The sequence below is a fragment of the Kogia breviceps genome, chromosome 18 (assembly GCF_026419965.1).
Source record: "Kogia breviceps isolate mKogBre1 chromosome 18, mKogBre1 haplotype 1, whole genome shotgun sequence".
NCBI lineage: Eukaryota > Metazoa > Chordata > Mammalia > Artiodactyla > Physeteridae > Kogia > Kogia breviceps.
In genome coordinates, this window is record NC_081327.1 from 16,412,346 (window position 1) to 16,433,261 (window position 20,916).

At 56.3% G+C, this 20,916-nt stretch overlaps 1 protein-coding gene across 1 annotated transcript; it reads left to right on the plus strand.

The window, feature by feature from the left end:
• The first annotated feature begins 4,945 nt into the window (after positions 1 to 4,945).
• On the plus strand, positions 4,946 to 7,648 carry CEBPA (CCAAT enhancer binding protein alpha). Its single transcript, XM_059045111.2, has one exon. It carries the CDS (start codon positions 5,181 to 5,183, stop codon positions 6,249 to 6,251), a length of 1,071 nt encoding a protein of 356 aa, XP_058901094.1. The 5' UTR covers positions 4,946 to 5,180; the 3' UTR covers positions 6,252 to 7,648.
• The last annotated feature ends 13,268 nt before the right edge of the window (positions 7,649 to 20,916 follow it).

Below are 20,916 nucleotides of genomic sequence, written 5' to 3' on the forward strand. Positions count from 1 at the left end.
GGGCACGAACCCGCGTCCCCTGCATCGGCAGGCGGGCTCCCAACCACTGCGCCACCAGGGAAGCCCCTGAAGTAGGGGTTTTAACAGATCTGAGGAATCTCACACACCACCAGACCTCCTGTGAGACAGAACACATAATATAAGGGTAATAAGAATGTCTTCTCCAAGTACCCAGAATCTGTTCGTAAGAAACACTAGACTCTTGGTCGACTCGCCACAGAGTTCATATACTTTACCTGTCAATACCTAAAGCATAAGACGAATTAGTATAAAACTCACTAGCCGGTGCATTGGTATTGACAAAAAGTAACTGGTGTTTTGTTTTGTTCGTCTAAGTTTTAGGAAGGTCTCTGAGTATTTTATTGAATCACTATTAGATATCCTATATTAGCCAGAGGGCAAACTGTGACTGAAAATATAGTTCTTATCTTTTAACTTAATTCGCCCTTATTAATTATCTTAACTAGTCCTGCTTTGGAGTGACCAATCCGACATCCATTTAGCTGTAGATAAAGTTAGAAACTAAATCAGAAGGGTTCATTCCAGCTTTGCTCTTCAGAATTCAATTGATTTTCAAACGTAGGTACTAATCTCTTGGATGCATTGCATTAGGAAGATTGAATCAAAGGAAAATAAAAACTTCCTCGGGCTTCCCTGGTGGCGCAGTGGTTGAGAATCCGCCTGCCGATGCAGGAGACACGGGTTCGTGCCCGGGTCCGGGAAGATCCCACATGCCGCGGAGCGGCTGGGCCCGTGAGCCATGGCCGCTGAGCCTGCGCGTCCGGAGCCTGTGCTCCGCAACGGGAGAGGCCACAACGGTGAGAGGCCCACGTACAGCAAAAAAAAAAAAAAAAAAAAAACTTCCTCGCTCTGTCTTCTCAAACTGGTTAGCATTGTGAACGACTCTGGAACTAGGCTCCATTCCAGAGCACCCCAAACTCAGGACCCCAATTCACGGAGGGGAGGGCTCCCGCCCACTCCCTCCCCACCCGGCCTGCCCGCCCCGGGCTCAGCAGCCTTCTCTCCTGAGCTGTCTGGAGCATAATTCACACCTACGAAATGCATTTTCACTTCTGTGGCTGACTTTCTCGGTCAAAAGTAGAGCCAGAGGACGCCTCTCCTCCCCCCCCCCCCCCGGGCTCATGCGGTGGCAGAAGTCAGGCCGGCTGAGCTGGTGGCCTCGGAGCTGGGGGGAGGTCCCTGCCCCATGCCCCCCTGCCGAGCGCACTGAGGCCAGGGCTTATGAGAAAGCTCTCCCTCTACTCACTCCACAAGCACGGCCAAGTGCCATCAATGAAGATGAAGCAGGAGGATGGTAAAGGTGGGCAGATTTACGAGCTTCTGTTTTTACTGGCTCTGTCTCAACCGAGCGTGAGCCACAGAGCCATTTCCCTCCCAAGTGGTCCCAGCCAAACGCTGGCTGCCCACGTGTCCTATCAGGCCACAGCCCCCTTCCAGCCGTGGGCACCTCCCAGGGAAAGTGGCTCCACCAACCCTGGGGTCTTCCTCAGGTTCTGCAGCCCGTTGTTGTTTCACAGCTTAGAAGGCCCCAGGACTCTCCCTCACCCCTGCGCAGCCCACCCACAAACCCACTACTTGCCCTCTAAACCGCTTCCTCCTCACCCCAAGGTGTTCTCTTGGATCTCAAAGGAAAGACCAGACTATGGAGGTGGGTCTTGGCGGTTGCTCTTGGCTCATGGTCCTCTCCTCCAGAATCGCAAATCACGCAGGGGGTGTCCTGTGTGTGGTGAGACCCCCAGGGGCTTGGAGGGGACCCTCTATTTTCCCTGCATCACATATGTTGGGGGATGGTGACCCCAGCCAGAAGCCAGGCATTCAGCCCCCACCCAGACTCCCAAGTCCTGACACCTCGTTCAAACCCGTCCCTGCCCTCCGTCCCCCATCCTGGGGCCGCAGGCCTCCACTGCTTCTCATCTGATCCACCGTCCTCTCTCCAGCCCCTACCAGAGTGGCCTCTCAGGAACCCAGATTGGATCACAGCACTCCCCTGCTAAAAGCTGGGTGGCAAAAGCCTGAGAGGTTCTCTCCTTCACCTGGAGCCGCCTTGGCCATGAACCAAGCCCCGTCTGTGGATCCAGCCTTATCTAGGCCCCTCCTCAGCAATCCCTGCACTCCAGCCCGTCAAACGCCTTGTCCTTTGTTACCAGAACATGCCTTGCACTTGCAGCTGCTCCACCTTTGCACCTGCCCTTCCGCAAACTGCACCTATCCTTCTAGCAAATTCCTGCTCATCCTTCAAGCTGGGGCTCAAAGGTCCACTCCTGCATGAAGCCCTCACCAACCTCCTATCTCAGTCAGCTCAAGCTGCCATAACAAAATGTCACAGACTGGGTGCTTAAACAACAGAAATGAGTTTTCTCATAGTTCTGGAGGCTGGAAGTCTGAGATTAGGGTTCTGGTGAGGGCTCCCTTCCTGGCTTGCAGATGCCATCTTCTCCCTATGTCCTCACATGGGGCACAGGTAGAGAGAATCTCCCTCTTGTCCTCTTTCTATAAGCCCACCAATCCTAATCAGATTAGGACCCCACCCTTATGACCTCATTGCACCTTAATTACCTCCTGAAAAATCCATCTCCCAATATAGTTATGTTAGGGGTCATGGCTTCAACATATGAATTTGAGGACACAATTTAGCCCATAGCACCTCCTCAGACAAAGTTGGTTACACCCTCCCCCAAAGCCATATTTGGTAGAGCAGGACATCCCTCTGTCACAGCACATTCATCCTTCATCCGCATTTGTGTCTCCTAACAGACATTTGATGAATTAACGGACTCCATGCCTCTACCCAGTTCCATTTCCCGCTCCTTCAGCATCACCTCCTCTGTGAGGAGGCCCTTGTCTCTCAGCAGATTTTGTGTGATAACCTGTCTGTCTCCCCAGCTGTGCCCAGAGCTCTGAGAAGGCAGGGGCCACTTCTCACTCACCTCTGGGCACTAGGCACCTTGCACAGAGCTGGCCTCGTGCGGAGATTTCTGCTTCTGCTATGGGAGGACCTGCAGCACTGGACCTGCAGCTGCAGGCTGGACAAGGCCTTATTCCAATATTTCCCCAGTCCCAGGAGCCTCTGCGGTTAACTTGGATCCTAAGAGGAGACGTTCCTGCTGCCTGAGCAGGAGAGTAGGTATACACGCTAGAACAGGTCACTTTCCATAGCCCTAGTTCCTGCACTGGAGCAGACCATTATTTTTAGCACTGCAGCAAAAATGAAAATGCCATGCCATGTTTTTGGGTTTCCCTCCAGGTCTGCACAGGTACATGGTATATAAATGGTCCTACACCCGGGCCCAGAGAGCAGCTCCCCAGCTCACATAGGCTACTTATTTAATGTATCTACTTTTACTCCAGTCCAAAAGCATCAAGCTCTGGACCAAAGCATGAAGCAGTTGGGCCATTAATCATTGGGAATATGTTGAATAGGAACTTGATTAAAGCACAGTATGCGTTCCCCAGATGAGGTTGCTTCTTTAATGTGACCACAGTGGAAGCTCAGCCTCTCCGGGCCTTGCTTTTACGCTGCGCCTCCTTGAGGGCTCCTGGGCCGGTTGTGGCGTCTTGCCAGCCTTTTGAAGGCCGGGAGGGGGGGTCTTGACCAGCGCAGCCCGGCGATTCTCAAGCAGGCAAACTTCCAAACAGCATCCAGGCGGCGTTGGGCTTCAGGGCACTTAGTCCGTAAGGGGCAATGGGGGTACAGGCGTGAGCGACTTGCAGGCCCACGAGGCCCCTTGGGAGCCGGCTGTCCCCGCGATCCCAAAGTAGAACGCGCGAGGAGCCACGTGGCTGGGGAAACGCGCTGCCTTGAACCCCTTACCCCGGCAGCAGCGAGTGCGGAGGCGGCGTGGCGCCCAGGGGTCACCGGGGCCGGACCGCCTTGTTCCCCAGGATTCCGGAGACCCAGCGCCCCGCGAACCACCCTGCAGGGTTCTCTCATTAGGTGCTCGGACCCTGGGCCGCAGAGACTCGGAGGACCCGGCTCCCTCGACACCCCTGCTCCCGCCTTGGAGAGCACCTGAATGGGGCGTAGGGGAGAAGGCTGTGGATTCCAACTCCGTTGACCGCTGGCCCCGCTTCGGGATCCCCGTCTGGGAGTCAAATTGGCCTCCTCCCTCTGTGCGTCCCCCCTCGCCCCGGTACCCCAGCCGGGGAATCCAGTTCGGCCCGTCCCGCAGGAAAAAGTTGGCGGCCCCGCGCCGGGTAGCAGCGCCAACTCCGTGCACCTAGCAACACCTAGAGCTCCGGCTAGGAGAAGTAATCAAAAAGAAAAAGTTTTCCAGCCCAGGCGGGTGGACTAGCCGGGTCCTCAGCCGGGCTGCGGCCGCCTCTCCTTCCCTCCGCTCCCCGCGGGGTCCTAGCGCCCTGCACTGCGGGGCCGCGGGACCCCGGAGTACTGGGAGGGGCGGAGCGGGGGAGAGGTACTTTTGCGCGGAGTCGGTGAGGACGCCTGGAGATCGGAGAGAGTCGCAAAATCTCCGCGCTCCGGGCCTCTGCCCTCGGCCTCTCCACGCGGCAGTGTGCGCTGGGCCGCACGTCACAAACTGCCCCCCACCCCTTCTCTACGCCGCCGCCTTCCAGAGAACCCGGACCCGGACAGGACTAGTTCTAGCTTTTAAAGCGAATCCGCGCCAGAGAAGCTCAGAGACCAAGACTTGCCCACCGCCCCCAACCAATCCCACCCCCCTGCGCGGCGCCTCGGTGCTCCCGGACTCCCCGACCGTTGGCTGGAGTTGGGTGCCCTGCGGAGGCTAGAGGAGGGGGCCCTGCCACCGACCACGTGTGCGCGGGGACGACAACTCTGCTGAGGGTGGGGCACCGCGCGCCGGTAGTGATTCGGCTGGCTGCGCAGGAGGTAGTGGGCGTTGCACCGCGGCCCCTCCCCGCCAGCGTTGCGCTCTAGCCTCACTCGCCGCCCTCTGCAGACCGCAGGCGCTAAGACCCAGGAGGTGCTGCTCCGTCGTCGCCGAAGGTCCACAGCGGGTTTGGACACTAGAGGGCGACCAACCCGATATAAATGCGGGGCCCGCGCGGGCCTGGCCATTCGCGACCGGGAGCCGAGCGGGCGCGAGCGAGTAGGGGCTCCGGGTGGGCGGCGGCAGCAGCGGCGCCCCGCGCAGGCTGGAGGCCGCCGAGGCTCGCCATGCCGGGAGGACTTTAGCTCCCCCATGGAGTCGGCCGACTTCTACGAGGCGGAGCCGCGGCCCCCGATGAGCAGCCACCTCCAGAGCCCCCCGCACGCGCCCAGCAGCGCTGCTTTCAGCTTTCTCCGGGGCGCGGGCCCCGCGCAGCCCCCAGCCCCACCTGCCGCCCCGGAGCCGCTGGGCGGCATCTGCGAACACGAGACGTCTATCGACATCAGCGCCTACATCGACCCGGCCGCCTTCAACGACGAGTTCCTGGCCGACCTGTTCCAGCACAGCCGGCAGCAGGAGAAGGCCAAGGCGGCCGCGGCCCCCGCAGGAGGCAGCGGCGACTTTGACTACCCCGGCGCCCCCGTGGGCCCCGGCGGCGCCGTCATGCCCGGAGGGGCGCACGGCCCCCCGCCCGGCTACGGCTGCTCGGCGGCCGGCTACCTGGACGGCAGGCTGGAACCCCTGTACGAGCGCGTCGGGGCGCCGGCTCTACGGCCGCTGGTGATCAAGCAGGAGCCGCGCGAGGAGGACGAGGCGAAGCAGCTGGCGCTGGCCGGCCTCTTTCCCTACCAGCCTCCGCCGCCGCCGCCACCACAGCACTCACACCCGCCGCCCGCTCACCTGGCCGCCCCGCACCTGCAGTTCCAGATCGCGCACTGCGGCCAGACCACCATGCACCTGCAGCCCGGCCACCCCACGCCGCCGCCCACGCCCGTGCCCAGCCCGCACCCAGCGCCCGCGCTCGGCGCCGCTGGCCTGCCAGGCCCCGGCGGCGCGCTCAAGGGGCTGGCCGTCGGGCACCCAGACATCCGCGCGGGCGGCGGCGGCGGCGGCGGCGCGGGCAAAGGCAAGAAGTCCGTGGACAAGAACAGCAACGAGTACCGGGTGCGGCGCGAGCGCAACAACATCGCGGTGCGCAAGAGCCGGGACAAGGCCAAGCAGCGCAACGTGGAGACGCAGCAGAAGGTGCTGGAGCTGACCAGTGACAATGACCGCCTGCGCAAGCGGGTGGAACAACTGAGCCGCGAACTGGACACGCTGCGGGGCATCTTCCGCCAGCTGCCTGAGAGCTCCCTGGTCAAGGCCATGGGCAACTGCGCGTGAGGCGCGCGGCGGCGGGACCGCCCTGGGCCGGCCGCTGGCTGGGACCCAGGGAGTGGTTTCGGGTCGCCGGATCTCAAGACTGCCCGAGCCGCGCAAGCCAGGACTAGGAGATTCCGGTGCAGCCTGAGAGCCTGGCCTGCCGCGCGTACCCCTGGCCTTCCTCTGCGCCCGACACGGTGCGTCTAAGATGAGGGGTCAGACAGAGAGGAGAAGCGCCGTGGGGCAGAGCCGGGAGCCCGGCAACTCTAGTATTAAAGGAATAACCCCGTGCCTTGGAAACGCAAACTCACGGCTCCGATTCCTACCGAGTAGGGGGAGCAAATATGTGCCTTGTCATTTTATTTGGAGGGTTCCTGACCCCGCGAGAGAAGAAGGGGGTGCAGGCCCCCCCCACCCCCGGCAGGAGGAAGGTTCAGGGAGCAGAGATCCCCGATAAGCCGGCCCCAGCCGCTCCTGAACGCCGATCCTTGGACGGGAGGAAACACAGGGGCTTGGGGCTTTGAACCTAAGGTTGTTCCCCTAGTTCTGCATGAAGGTGGAGGGTCCCCAGTTCCTTGCCTCTAAACTCTCAGCCTGCAACAGGCTGGGCTCTTCTGGGCAGAACTCACTGAGCTGGGTGTCACCAGGTGACCAGTGGGAGCCTCCTGCCCCCAGTCAGATCAGAAAGCCAGGTTGTGGGTTAGGTATGAGGACGTATGTGCATGGGAGTGGTGGCCTGGTGGGAGAGGGCAACCTAGAGGTCTGGTCTGGGGGTTAGTAGGGGGGTGGTGAAGGGACACTGGGACCGTCAGCCTTGTCTGTACTGTATGTCGCCAGCATTGCCATCCAAACACGAAGCACAATCAGTCCATCCCAGAGGGACCGAAGTTATGAGAAGCTTTCCAAATATTTTGCTTTATCAGCCGATATCAACACTTGTATCTGGCCTCTCTGTGTCCCAGCGGTGCCTTGTGCAATGCGAATGTGCACGTCTATGCTAAACCACCATTTTATTTGGTTTTTGTTTTGTTTTGGTTTTGCTCAGATACTTGCCAAAATGAGGCTCTTCGTCAGCAGCTGCAGGGAGGGTCTGCGGCTCTCTTTCCTTTTGGTTTTGGGATTGCTTTTGCTCCCAGGGGAACCGAAGAGGCGAGGTGGGCTTCCCCTTTCCCCTCAACTTTCCCTGGGGGTAGCTGTGGGCCTCGGTCCCCTCCAGCCTGGGCTGCCCACAGCTTTGTCCCCCGCAGAGGCCCTGGCTCCTGGTCTGGAAGGGAGGCGGCCTCAGCCAGCACTCGCAGATCAGATCGCTGGGCCTGGGAGCAGGGAAGGCTGGCTTGGTTCTCTTCTTTGGGGAGAACATAGAGTTTCATGCTAGATGTTTTATGTATTATATCTATAATATAAACATATCAAAGTCAGTTTTGGTGTCTTTTTAAAACCAGAAAAGCTACTTCCAAGGTTTTCTGTGGGCCAGGTCACATTTGTAAATAATCACAGCATATTCTCTGGCTGAGAGCCTGACTTTCATTAGCTCTCCACCCATCCTGAGCCCCTCTTTACATTGAAGGGGTGACTTCTCCCAACCAAGGCAAATAAATGGCAGAAGTAGGACAAGGCTCCAAGCTGAGAATGCCAAAGCCTGAAGAGTGTCTGGGTGTGTGGCAGGGGGAGGGGTGTGTGGGGTGTCACGGGGCCTTGGTGTGGCCTCTCATCAGCCCCTGGGAGGAGAGGGACTCAGAGGCGGCGGCGGCGGGGGTTGGGGGGGGCTCTGCCTGAAGTTGCCACGGCCTCCCTGGGACTCAGACAGGCCTGCCCCAGGGTTCCAGGCTCCAAGGGCCCTTTGACCACACTTCCTTCCAGATCACTGACAGCTCCAGCTCTGGAGCAGCGTCTCTCACACCTTCCTTTGCCCCAGCAACTACTTTCCCAGTGTGCCCACCCTGGACCAAGCCCCCCACTCCAATGACCGACCCGTGAGGACAGGCACCCAGAACCCCCTTAGCAGCGGTGATGGCCAACCAAGGGAGGGCATGCCCTTATGCCTGAAAAACCAGGGCCTTGGGGGGAGGTAGCCCAGGAGGCTGGCAGGGCTTTCAGAGTTGACCCTCTCTGAGGGTAAAAGGCAAAACCCTTTACCTTCTGTTTTCACCTGCAGAGCGTTCACTTGAGCAGCTGACGGTATACGCCAATGCGGGCTGTGACCATTTCAAGAAATTACACATTCTTTTTAAATTCTGAAAGTTTTTGCTTCACCTGCCTGTGTGGTTAGCCGGTGACTTGCCCCCTTCCCGCCCCACTCCCCCACCCCCTCCGCCGCCCTCTGTCTCTCCATCCGTCCGCGGTGTCCTGCCTCCTCCTCACCCATGGCCGCCCTTGGCGGAAGAAAGGCCGCGAGCCCCGGTGAGGAGGCGGCAGCCTGCCCCGCCGCCTGGGAACCAAGGACGCAGAGCCCCACCGCCTGCCTAGAGGCCTGGGGCAGGCCACAGCTTGCTAGGCCCCAGCAAACCCTCTCTGAGTTCAGTGCTAATTCCAGTTTTTCTTGTTTGAGGGGGCCAAGCCTCGGCTTCCCCCTTTGCCCCCAGAACAGATCCCAAGACAAGTGGGGGAGGGGCACCCCTCTTGCCCTCACTCCTCCCCCTCCTGTCCCACTATCCCATCTCCAGGGGTTTCCTCTTTCAAAGCTGTCAGCTCACAAAAGGGCAACGCTCCTGCCGCAGATCCTGAGGTCCAAGGCAGTCTTTGTTGGAGACAAGTCAGACCCAGGAAAGGGATGGGGCCAGTGGGGTCCCCAGTAGACAGAGAAGCCTGCTTGCGGGGGGAGGGCAGCATGGGGTGAACCTGCCCAGCACGTGCTCTGTGCCCAGTCAGAGGGGTCGCCAAGTGGGTGGCTCCTCACCACTCATCGCTTCCTGAAGGGCCCCCCACGGTTCCCCTCCTGACTGCAGCCTTCATGAAGACCCACTTCAAGTGCCTGGCACCGAACACACCCCAAGTATTTATGGGATGCCTCCTGTGTACCAGGGGAAATGCACAGCCTTGTGGGCCCAAGATGAGCTTCAAGGGTGACAGGGCAATAAGGGGAAGTTCAAAGTGTGAATGGAGGCCACCAAGGAAGGCTTCCTGGAGGCAGCAGCTTTGACCAAGACCTGGCCATCGACCAAGTCCAATATGCCTGGATGCCTCTCTCTCGTACTCTCCCATGGGAGGCAACAGGGACCTCACGTCCTCAGTAGGCCACTTGAGCCCAGTGTCCCCTGAAAGCACTGTGCAGGAGAGCCAGCCTCCAGGGAAGGAGCAAGGGCCGAAAGGAGAGAGGGAGGTGCCCCTTTGCACCAGATGCCTCCTAATGGTTGAGCAGTGTCACGATGTCACCCTTATCTCTTGGATCTCCTGGGAATCTGTGAACATGGGGTTTGGCCCTGACACCTGTGATGAGCCATTAGGACTGATGAGGAGTGTCTGCCCCTCCCAGGTCTTCCTCCCCCTCCTTCCCAGGCAGGAACCTGCCAGGCCTCCTCCAAGAGCTCCTCATGGGAGGAGAGGGGGCAGTGGGGGGAGGAAGCGGGAAGCCACTCATGGAACAGGTCAAGGGGGAGCAGAAACCTGGAACTTGCTCAGCCATGAAGCCTCACCTTCCAGGCACCCTCGGGCCTTCCACAGACATGGGGCAGCATCCTTGCCCGGGCAGAGGCGATACCCCATTTTATTCTTTCCTATGCTGGCGGGAAGGGCAAGGCTTTACTCTTCTCTTCTTTAAATGAAACTAAACCACAAGCACCTTTGAAAGATTTCTTGTCTCTCCCCCTCCCCCATACCCCGTCTGTGGATGGAGGATTTGACGTAAGCAGAGACACAGGGAAGATACCAATTCACTATCAAAGCATCCTAGCCCCATCCCAGAGCAATTAAAAAGCCAGATGGAATCTCTGGGAAAACGGCATTAATAACGCAAACAATCTGTGCAGGCCGGCAGGGACCCAGGGGCTGTGGGCGGGGGCGGGGGGAGGCTGGGGTGCTGGAGCGTGAGCTTAAAGCAAGGTTTCAGCCACATTGTGGCTGACCAGGGACGGGGCCGCCACAAAAAGCATGTGTGCCTAGGTCTGGCCACAGTTGGGTTCTCCCCTCTAGCCCCTCAAAGGCCCACGGTGCATCCTGGATCCTGGTCACTGTAGACGGAGTCAGACAAATGTGGAACCCATTACTCAGGCAGCCACAGCCTCGGCCAGCCCCATTCTGGCACCCAAGAGCTTTGCTTCTCTTCACTTTGATTTGTATGTATCATTTTTCTAGCCTTCGGACCCCACCCATCTGAAACAGACCTCCCCAGGTGCATGTCTCCCAAAGATGCTCTTTCTCTTCATTAGCTGTGTCCAAACTTACTGCCCATACCTGAGAACAGTGGGTCCCCACTGGGGTTGGGGACCTCAGTGGGGCCTGAACCCCAGGGGCTCCCCTTAGATTACAGAATGGCAGGCAGTTCTGACAGGACCAAATGAGCTCTTAGAAGCTGCCATGGTGGCTAGGGGAGCAGGGGTCCATACCGCCTGGCGGCCTTGTGGGACACAGAAGGGGCTGAATGAGAACCATGGGAAAAGAACCTTCTGCTGCTTGAAGCCTCTTCTAGGCAGAGCCAAGGCAGAGTCTTCCATAGCCCCATTTTTCACACCGTGGTTGGGAGCCCCACCCAGCGTGGACTTAAAGATGTGGTTTTCTTATATCCATCAAGTTGGGATGGGAGTTTGTGTTTTACAAACATCCTTTGTTTCTTACATACCCAAAGAGCCACTTTCTGAACTTCATCTTCTCCTTCCCTGTCCCCACCCTCCACCCTCACCTTCACCCTCACCCGCCCTGGAAACTGTTCTCCCCAAGGTCACCATGAGCTCCGGGAGTCAAATCACATGAACTCACCTGGGATCCTGCCTTTCTTGGCCTCTGGCTGAATTTGGCCCCAGTGGACGTCCAGTGTCTGACCCACAGCAGGTCTTCAACACCTGTGTCTGAAAGCACAGATCTCTCTGCAACTCATCTCTCTCCTTTAAAAAACATCCACACCCTCTCCTCTTCAGGCAGGGGTCTGTGGGGTGGGCCTGAGGTCCACCAAGCAGGGGTTTGAGGGTTGGGAGGCAACACGAGGGCACCGGAGATAAGGCTCCACTGTGCCGGCCCTGTTTAGGAGAGTTGTTGCTTCTACAAAGTTAATTTTTAAATGCAAGAATCCTAAGAAAGGTAACTTATCCAGTTCTAGATAATCCTCAACACCTCTGAGTGATTAGTTTACCAGCAGGTCTAGCCAGACCCCAACGAGATGGTCATGCTCGTGCGGGCTGTACAGGGAGAAGGTGGGATTCCAGGAGTTGTGGGGGGGAGAGGAGGACGAGGCAGTGCAGCGCGCCCCAAGCCTGCCAGGGCTGCTCAGAGACTCTGGGCGGCTGGGGCCACAGCGTTTCTGCTGTAAAGGTCTATCAGCCTTTGTGTCTCCCTTTTGTGTCTCTCTAGGATGACTGGCAAAGTCATTTTTGACAGACTATGGCCCGAGAGTGGGAACATCAGTGACCAAGCGTGGTGGCCTAGGGCCAGGACACGTCACCTGATGACCAAGACAGGGTTGAAAGGGAACAATCGGGGCCAGTCCCAAGCCCTCTTGGATACGAAAATAATTCTGCTTCTTGGCAAGTGGCAGCCAGACTTTCACCAGAAAGCAAGCCTGTCCTTCCTGAGCAGCCCCTGGTCCCACCCTACCCAGACAAGGAAGTCTTAGCGAGTCCGCCCCTTCCCCCAGCCAACCTAAGCGCTCTCCCCTCTCCCCGGTGCCCCCAGGAATCTGAGCTGCTCTGGCTGGCGAGGAAACGTGGCTGATTTATGGCGGCCCCTCTTGCACGCACGCTGGGCAGTCATCTCGGCTGGATGTGACAGCACAGCCCCTACCCAGAGAACGTGGACGAGGGGTGTCAGGGCTGGGGCGCCTGCCCCAAAGGGAGCCACTGTGGCCTTCAAAGTCAGGTTCGGACCCGTCTGAAGTAGCCTCCTCAAGTGATTTACAATTTGCAAACACGTTTTATTTGATCCCTCAGTTTTGCTGGAGCAATTACAGTGACTCAGCATGACAAAACACTCTGAACACCACGGTGTCTACGCGCTGTTAGGAAATGTGTTTGCTTCACTATTTTGCCTGGTGCGGCAACGTTTTAAAAATAGACTCATTCACTGTACTTGAAGGCAATTTGTTCCAAATTTTCCCACTAATTTGATTTTAATCTGATAGTTAAAATTCGTGTGACCACATTCCCACTGATTTATAGGGAATAAGCCTTACCTGGCAGCAATTTCATTGGCCTTAACCCAGGAGTCCACAGGACAAATTATTTATCCTAGGACAACCGGAAGACACTGGAGTGTGTACTGCTTAACTATACGTCTAATTCAGCCTTGCAAGTGCCACTCGCCTGGGGCCAGTAACAGTGAGTGTGGGCTGAAGACCACACTGCACTTCTGCAGAGCCCTGGCACACAGTAGGTCGATGGTCCTTGTTGAGCAGATGCATCCAGCCCAGCTGTCCTGGCGTGATGCACCCACCGCTGAGCTGGGTGCTAGAGGAAAGCAATCTGTTCACGCGTGATACATAGAAGTTTCATCTTCCTCCCATCCTGGGATCAGAATGGGCCTCGGGAGGTGTCCCTGTGGCACTGGCACCAACCAACTCCTGGCTTTGCCTCTTACTGTCTGTGGGGCCCTCACCAAGGCTCTTCATTTCTCCGGGCTTCCGTTTCCTTTTATGCAAAACATATGCAAAACTGGCCCCACATCATCCAGTTGTTGTGAAAGGTAAACAGGCAAAGCTTGTGAGACGCTTGGCTCAGTCTAAGGGGACTGCCATCGTTGTGTGTTAGGGCAGGAGGCAAAGTGGGCACAGAGGCCACGCCCAGCCCCTGAAAACTCTCCTGGAAGGAGACGGTCGTCTGGATAATTTAGGGCAAAATCCTTGTACCCAGAACAACAAAGTTACTGAAGTCATTTTACCGTTGCTTAGATTTTTCTTTGTTTTCCAGGATACCTTCCATTTGCTTAGGAAACACTTAACAAGTTCCTCCTGGGTGCACAACCCGCTTGCCAGTGACCTTGAAGGCCGAGCCGGAGGTCAAACCCTCCTCCACTGCTCTCACAGAGCAGGCAAGGATGCCCCTTGCGCTTGTCGCAGTAAAAGATTCTTGATACCAGTGCAGAACGCCAGGGGATGAGGCCTGGTCAGTGAGGACACACATTCTCACATCTGGGGGGCATCAACCTCCCCAGATCCTGAAAGACCCCGCGTCCTGCTCCGCTGGGCCTCCCCACTAACTCCTTTCCATTTGGGAGGTCGGGACCTCAGCGACTTGGGTGGTCCTGCCTCCCCCATTACTGGTGGATGGGCGTGGAAGGTACACTTGTGTGTCTGTCGGGGAGGACACCTCCCGCCCCCCTCGCCTCCCTCGGTTCCCCTCTGGGTCATAGCAGCGCTTGGCCAACCGGCTGCTTCCCATTTGCCAACCCTGCTCGAGCTCAGGAAGTGAGGAGGGAGGCCGGCCTCTGCCCTGTGGGGCGGCCTGGCTGAGCTCACACGACCAAGGCAGCCCCTGGGGTCCTGGAGGGGTGAGGAAGCCTTCCCCAGAGCTGGGGCCACCAGTAGGAAAGAGCTCTGGAAGCTACCCTGCTTCTCCCTTGGCTGCTGGGAATGCCACCACGAGAGGGATTTGGGTTAATGAGCAAGTTCCTCGGGCGAGGAAGGAAGGCAGCCTTCCTCTGGGACACCTCCGCCACAGGAAGAAGTTGGCTGTCACTTGTCAAGGGAGGGAAGCAGGGATGGGTCGTCCACAGCCGGGTCAGCTGGGCTTGGTCCTGGAAAGGAGAGAGGGCAGGTCTGGTCTGGGGCCAACTCCCTGCGGAGAGGGTGGCCATGGGGTGTGTGGGCACGGGTACAGGTGTGAGCCGTGAGCGTACAACCTCGGCACCGATTCTGAGCCTTGGGCTGGAGGAGCTTTCGGACCCAGGAGGGGTGAAGGGTCCTCCCAAGAGCAATTCCCAAGTTCTCCACGGCCCGACCTCTATTTGAGGAGCATCTCGTCGGGGAGAGGTAGAGGCAGGTGAGTCATGAGCCAGGCCCCTGAGCTGAGGGGAGCTGGGGACGATGGCTCCGAGCCCGAATTGTGTCAGAGGCAAGATAAGCATTCTGAGTGATGGGCCGTTTATGTAATTATGTGGGGCAGCACTGCCCAGGGTGTGTGTGAACCGAACTAGAAAGGAGAACAGCTCTCTCCTGTTCTCTACTCACCAACCGGGCTGCACCCCAGGCTCCCCGGAGGCCCAGGTGCTCGCCAAGGAGCCCAGTCTGCCAGGACCAGTGATGAGACCAGGGCGGGGGCAGGATCAGCACCTGGGCCCCTACACTCCGCATCCAGTGGGAGAGTTTCACCCTCTCCGACCCCAAATCCACCCGGGGGGGGGGTGTGAAACGCTCGTGTGTTCCTAAGACTCTCCTTACTGGCTGTATTCCTTTGCCATCCTCCCCCTCCCCTGCCTCCAGCCAACATCCCTCAACTTAATTTACTCGAGTTTTTAATTTTTTTAATTAAGTCAACTGCACGATGTTTGGAACATTTTGGAGAATTTCAGAAATTGGAATGGCATGCCAGAGACATTGCAGAGCCAGGTTAGGGGGCCTGCACGACCCTTCCCCCATCTTCACACATCATGGCCTGAGATCTCTCTTTCTGCTTTCCGCGGGAGACAAGCCGCAGGATGGCACCCCCGCAGCACAGTGGCTTGAAGGGACCTGCTGCTGGGGCTGGGGAAATGGTTACACAGGGGCTGGGCCTGCATCCCCACCCACCGGAGACGTGAGACCGTAAGTGCCCTCGCCTCCCCACACACCTGCTGTGTGACCAATCCCAGGTTCGGCGGCCTCTCTGTTTGAGCGTGTCTGAGAGGTGTGCCAGGATTCCCAGAAGCAAGATGATGAATGGATGTCCCTGCAGAACAGAGCAACCACAAGAACCTGATCCCAGGACTAGTCACACGGAGGAGGACCAAGACCGGGCCACCTGGCGGCAGAGAGGAGAGGGTGAGTCAGAAACAAACTACCCACCTGCCAGCCAGGTCACTTTCCTGCCCAAGGGAGCTCAGGCTCGGAAGCCAGAGGGCTGCAGGATCGAGGGTTGGGTGTTTCTCCTCCTGCCCCTGGAGCCCAGCTTCTAGATCCTTTCCATTCAGGTTGTAGGTGATGCTGGCGGGCTCGACAATCAGGGACATCAGTGCTCCTTGACTTATCTTGGGGCCTGGGGTTGAAGGACCCTCAGGTGGTGATGGCATCATCAAGATTTCTTCGGCTATGGCAAAGGGACACTCCAGCATCACCCACCCCAGCCGGGATCAGACTATATCAGCCAGTGAGTCAATAAGTCTCCATCAAGCACCCCTGAGGGCTGAGATGGGAGCCCAGCCACAAGGAGACCAGGGTCAGAGGAGAGAAGAGGCATAGAATCTAGGAGGAGGATGTCACCGCCTGTACCGAATCAGGGTAGGACACCCACCCATGCCACTGCACCCCCAGTTGACTGTGGAGGGACCCTAGGGAATGGCGTTCTGCTATCTCCCAATGAGTGGTCAGCAAGGCCTGCAAGAGGGAAGAAGAAACAGGAGGCTGAAGCTGTGGTCATCTCAGGGCTGCCCAAATAGTTGCTAAGAAGGCAGGGGTGAACTGTAGAGGGAGGGGAAAGGCAAAGGTTGATTTTTCACCTGTCTCTTGTGTCTTTTGCTGTATTGAACTTGGCATTGTACAACATCATGGCCCTTGGCCAAGAACAAACTGGGTCCAGAATCTCTCACCAGTATTCTTTGAGCTCTGGGTTGTCTGAAACATGGAGCTGTATTACCAAAGCACAACTAACCATTAAATGGTTCAGTGCATCCCTCATACATTCATTCATTGGTTCCAGAAAATTCTTACCCATTGATCCTTAAAACGTTGCTTCTGCTCCATTTCCTCTCTCCTCTCCATCAGGGACAATATTAATCATATGTTACACCTTCTCTTCCTCTTTATCTCATATGATCTCTTCCATATTGTCTCCTTTTGGGCTCTGTGTGCTACATTTGTGAACATTTCTTCTGACTTCTCTTATAATTTCCTAATTCTCTTCTCAGCTGTGTTTCCTCAGCTATGAAACCTGTCCCTGGAGTTCTTAATTTTGGTTATTATAGTTTTCACATCTAGAGATCAACTCGATTCTTTTGCAGATATGCTATGTGACTTTTCATAAATTCCCATTCCCTGCAATTATTTTTAAGCATGTCATATTTCTTTCTTTCATAGTTTATCATTTGCAATATAAGGGTCTATTTCTGCTTTCTGTTGATTCTCCTAGTTTTTGCTCTCATGCCTTATTTTCTTGTGTGTCTGATCTTTGGTTATGTTCAGGTCATTGTTTTAGAAAAAATTGTTTGCAAGAAAAATTTTTGATTTATCACAACAGTACCTTCCACTTGAGAGCACTTTTATTTGCTCCTGCTAAACATCAAGGAATACTACTAGTTCAGGACCACCTTAACCCACCTTTAAGGATAGCCCACCTAGGAGATGAGACTTCGATTGCAAGACCATGTGAGGGCTGGTCTACTTCTGGTTCACCCATATCCTGAGGGAGTAGCACTTTGGAGTTCCACATCAATGTGGGATGGTGTCTTATTATATGGCCCCACCTGTGTGAGCCCTGAGATTTGATTTCTGTCTCTCTCATTTCATGAGGCCATCAAAATAAAATTCAAATTGGTTGGTATCAGACAATGCCTCAAGGAAAAAAAGTGGCTTCTCCTCTTGCTTACCTGTCTGGATTCCTGTTCCCCCCGAGTTTGGCCTGGCAATTCCCTTTGGCACTGCCAACTCTTGCAGTGCTTTTAATGTTTTTAAAATTTTATCCAGCATTTTTAGTTGTTTTCAGTGCAAGGATGGACCCAAACCATTTAGCCTGCCATTCATTACTGGAAGCTGGAAGTTCTCTGTCAGTCACTCAGCAAGCGTTGGTGAGGTGCCTAGTGCGTGCCCGGCACTGTACTGGGCAGATCAGCAAACCAGACAGACAGAGGGGGCTCTTGCGGTGCTCACCGTCTCTCTAGGAAGACAGCCAATAAACAGAGAGTTACTCAGTTGATTAGTTAATTACATCTGTGATGAGGATTGTGAAGTATGGAAACTCAGGAGTGATGAGAAGGCGCCCTTGCTCGCTTCCTGGGCTCAGGGAAGTCATCGCTGAGGGACATGATTTTTTGTTGTTGTTTTTGAGGTACGCGGGCCTCTCACTGTTGTGGCCTCTCCCGTTGCGGAGCACAGGCTCCGGACGCGCAGGCCCAGCGGCCATGGCTCACGGGCCCAGCCGCTCCGCGGCACGTGGGATCCTCCCGGACCGGGGCACGAACCCGCGTCCGCTGCATCAGCAGGCGGACTCTCAACCACTGCGCCACCAGGGAAGCCCGAGGGATATGATTTTTAAGCTGAGATCGGAAGAATCGGTGGGATTTATAAGCAGTCGAGGGCTGGATTGAGAGAATCCAGGCAGAGGGAACAGCATATACAAATCTCAGCAGTAGGAAGGAGCATGACATTCTAGGTAGTGAAGAATGTCCAGTGTGGCCACCGTACCTGGCACGGTGGGTAGAGGATGAGAGGTGAGGCCGGAGGGCAGCTGGGTCAGACGATCAGTCTCTCACAAGCAGGGGTTCAGACTTTGGTCAATAGGCCAAGAGCAATAAGAGCCGTGGAGAACATCAAAATCAGGCTAGCTTATTATCATCCCTCTGCTGAAGTGTGGGGGATGTGAAAGGGCATCAGTCAGGCCAGTGAGGGGGCTTTGCAGCACAGAGGTGGACGGATCCAAGAGATGTTTTGGGGTTAAGAAAGAAGGCTCTCCACCAAGTGACCTCAGAGTTGTCCCAGAATGCCTTCCCGGATCGTGCTTGTTATTCTTCGTTTGCTCTCGGGTCCACTCGACACCTCCTCTCTGCCCTGGGAGTCTGGCCTGTGTGGGCCACACTGAGGACCTCCCGGGCCTCTGGCTTCCTGTTGGGTTTGGCCAATGGTAGGTACCAGCCGGAGATCAGAGGGAGGAAGAAGAGAGAGATTGGGGCGTTTTATCTCTGCTCTCTTTCGGCTTCAACACCCCATCTGCGTGTCCACAAGGCTACAGCCCCCCTCGGGTAAGCCTGTGCTCTGCCCTCCATGGGTCCAGTTCTCATGGGGCTCTGGCAGCACGAACTCCTTGCCTCACCCCTGGAGCCCTATGCTGGTGACCACTGCTGCTGAGGCTGGTCTCTGGCGACCTTGACATCCCTCCTTGATTCCCTCAAGCCGGGTCACAGTCCACAAATGGTCCCTTTGTTAACATCCCTCTATTGGAAGCATCCAGGCTGAGTTTGGTTTTCTGCCAAGGACCCTTGAGTGACCGTCCATACTCAGGTTTTTTTGCTTTAAAGAATCTGGAGAAGCAAATCTGTCTGGGAATCCTGGACAGGGGCCAGTCCCTCATGGCAGCCAAAGGGGTGGCGTCCGAGCCACATGAAGGCCTTGCCGCCATCTGTGTTCCATAAACAAACACCCGCGTGCGTGCGGGGTGAGCCAGAGCCCAGTGACAACCACGGCTGTGACAATTTTATAGAACCCCAGTATCAGAGAGGACAGAGGTAATTAGGAAAATCATAAACATATCTGGTGTCTTCTGTTTGGCCGCTGGGAGTTCCAGAGGCGTTGCTTTCCGACCCACAGTCGCATTCAGGTTCCAGACACTTCTTAAAAAAAGTGTCCGAGCGGCGGGGGTCAAAGTGCATCTGATTTCTGGGGTGGATGTGATGGACCCAGTGCTGAGTGCAGTTCCGGAAGAACCCACACCCCCCTCTCCCTGCTCTTTCCCTCCCTCTCCTCTGTCTCCTTCTTCCCCCCCGCCCAGCTCCCGAGCTGAAGCTCCTTCCCTTCACTTTCACTTTGGAGATGTGTGCTGGGAATGTGAGCCTCTACTCCGAGGTTGACAGATGTTGAGAAATGGGCTCCCAAACACCTTGGGTTCATTCCTGCCCATTCCCGACAGGCCTCTGTGCTGGGCACTCGGGCACAGAGCCAAGGGGAAGGCGAGAAAAACGAAACGCATCCTCAAGGCAGAGGTTGCCTGGGTGGAGGTTGGGGGGGTGGGTCAGGGAAGGCACCCCAGGGAGGCAGTGTTCAGGGGAGACCAAGGTGACGAGAAAGATCCAAGCGCTCAGAGGACTTCTCCAGGTACAGAAACAGGGCAAAGGTCCAGGGGAGGGTCAGCGAGCCAGATGAGGGGCAGGGGCAGAAGATGAGGCCGGGGAGCTGAGCAGAGACCAACCCTCTGGTGGCCTTGGAGTGGGGCAGCCCCACACCCCAGATGACGTGAAGCAGCCCTAGCTTACTCCCCTGTCCCAGCATAACTGTTTATAGCATCCCCTTTGACTCACAGAGTACCCCTGCTTATTCGATAAATGACACGGTCACCCTCCTTACAGGGTAGAGCAAAGAAATCTAGATTTTTCGTATTTTAACCACAATGGGAAGCCATCAGAGGATTTCAGGCATGGGAGGGACAGGCTCCAAGCTTTTCCTTCATTCACCAAATATTTACTGAGTTACTCTCCTTGGCTCCAGGGCACAGCAATGAGCCACACTTGGCAGAACTTCTGCCCTCATGGAGCTTACATTCCACTGTTAGAAATGCCGACATGTGTCTAACGAAATTAACTAACTCTCCACTCTCAGTGCCCTTGACAAGGCAAGGTGCCTGTTGGACAGATAGAAAGATGAAGCCAAAAGAGCATCCCGCTGGTTCTTTTTCTAAATTTCATAATTGGAAAATCATAAACTACTTCCCATGAAGTCTGCTCCCAAATTTACCCCTGAGGGAGGTCTCCGTGGGGAGCCACTTGCAGTATGGGTTGCCCTTGACTCCCCTCTCACCCACATACCTAGGCTTCCATGGTTGGCAGGCCTAGCTGTGTGCTGGTGGCTCTGACCGGGCCCTCACTCCAGGCTGGTCCTTAGCTCTAGGTAACAGGCTTCCAAATGCTCGCAGAATCCTAGCTTGAGTGGTCTAGGGAGAAAGGAGCATATGACAGTGGCACATCTCACCCCAAATCCTGCCTCTGTGCCAGGGACTCAGGCATAGAGCCAAGTGCAGTGAGGAGGACAAAACTTGGCCAGATGTGTCTTCAGGCACAGCTGGATCCAGCAGCCTGACTATGTCATCAAGAGTCCTTTCTCACGGCATTTCCTGGTTTACCATCCTCTGTGCTGCCTTCAGTCTCCTGTTAGAGGTTCCCAGTGACCCAAGGCCTCCAAACAGATACCCAGCAACCCAGAATAGAGCTTCATTTTTTTTTTTTAAATTTTTGGCTGTGTTGGGTCTTCGTTGCTGCACAGGGGCTTTCTCTAGTTGTGGCGAGTGGGGGCTACTTTTTGCTGCGGTGCGCAGGCTCTAGACGCACGGGCTTCAGTAGTTGCAGCATGCAGGCTCAGTAGTTGCGGCGTGAGGGCTCTAGGGCGCGTGGGATTCAGTAGTTGTGGGCTCAGTAGTTGTGATGCATGGGCTTAGTTGCTCCACAGCATGTGGGATCTTCCTGGACCAGGGATTGAACCCATGTCCCCTGCATT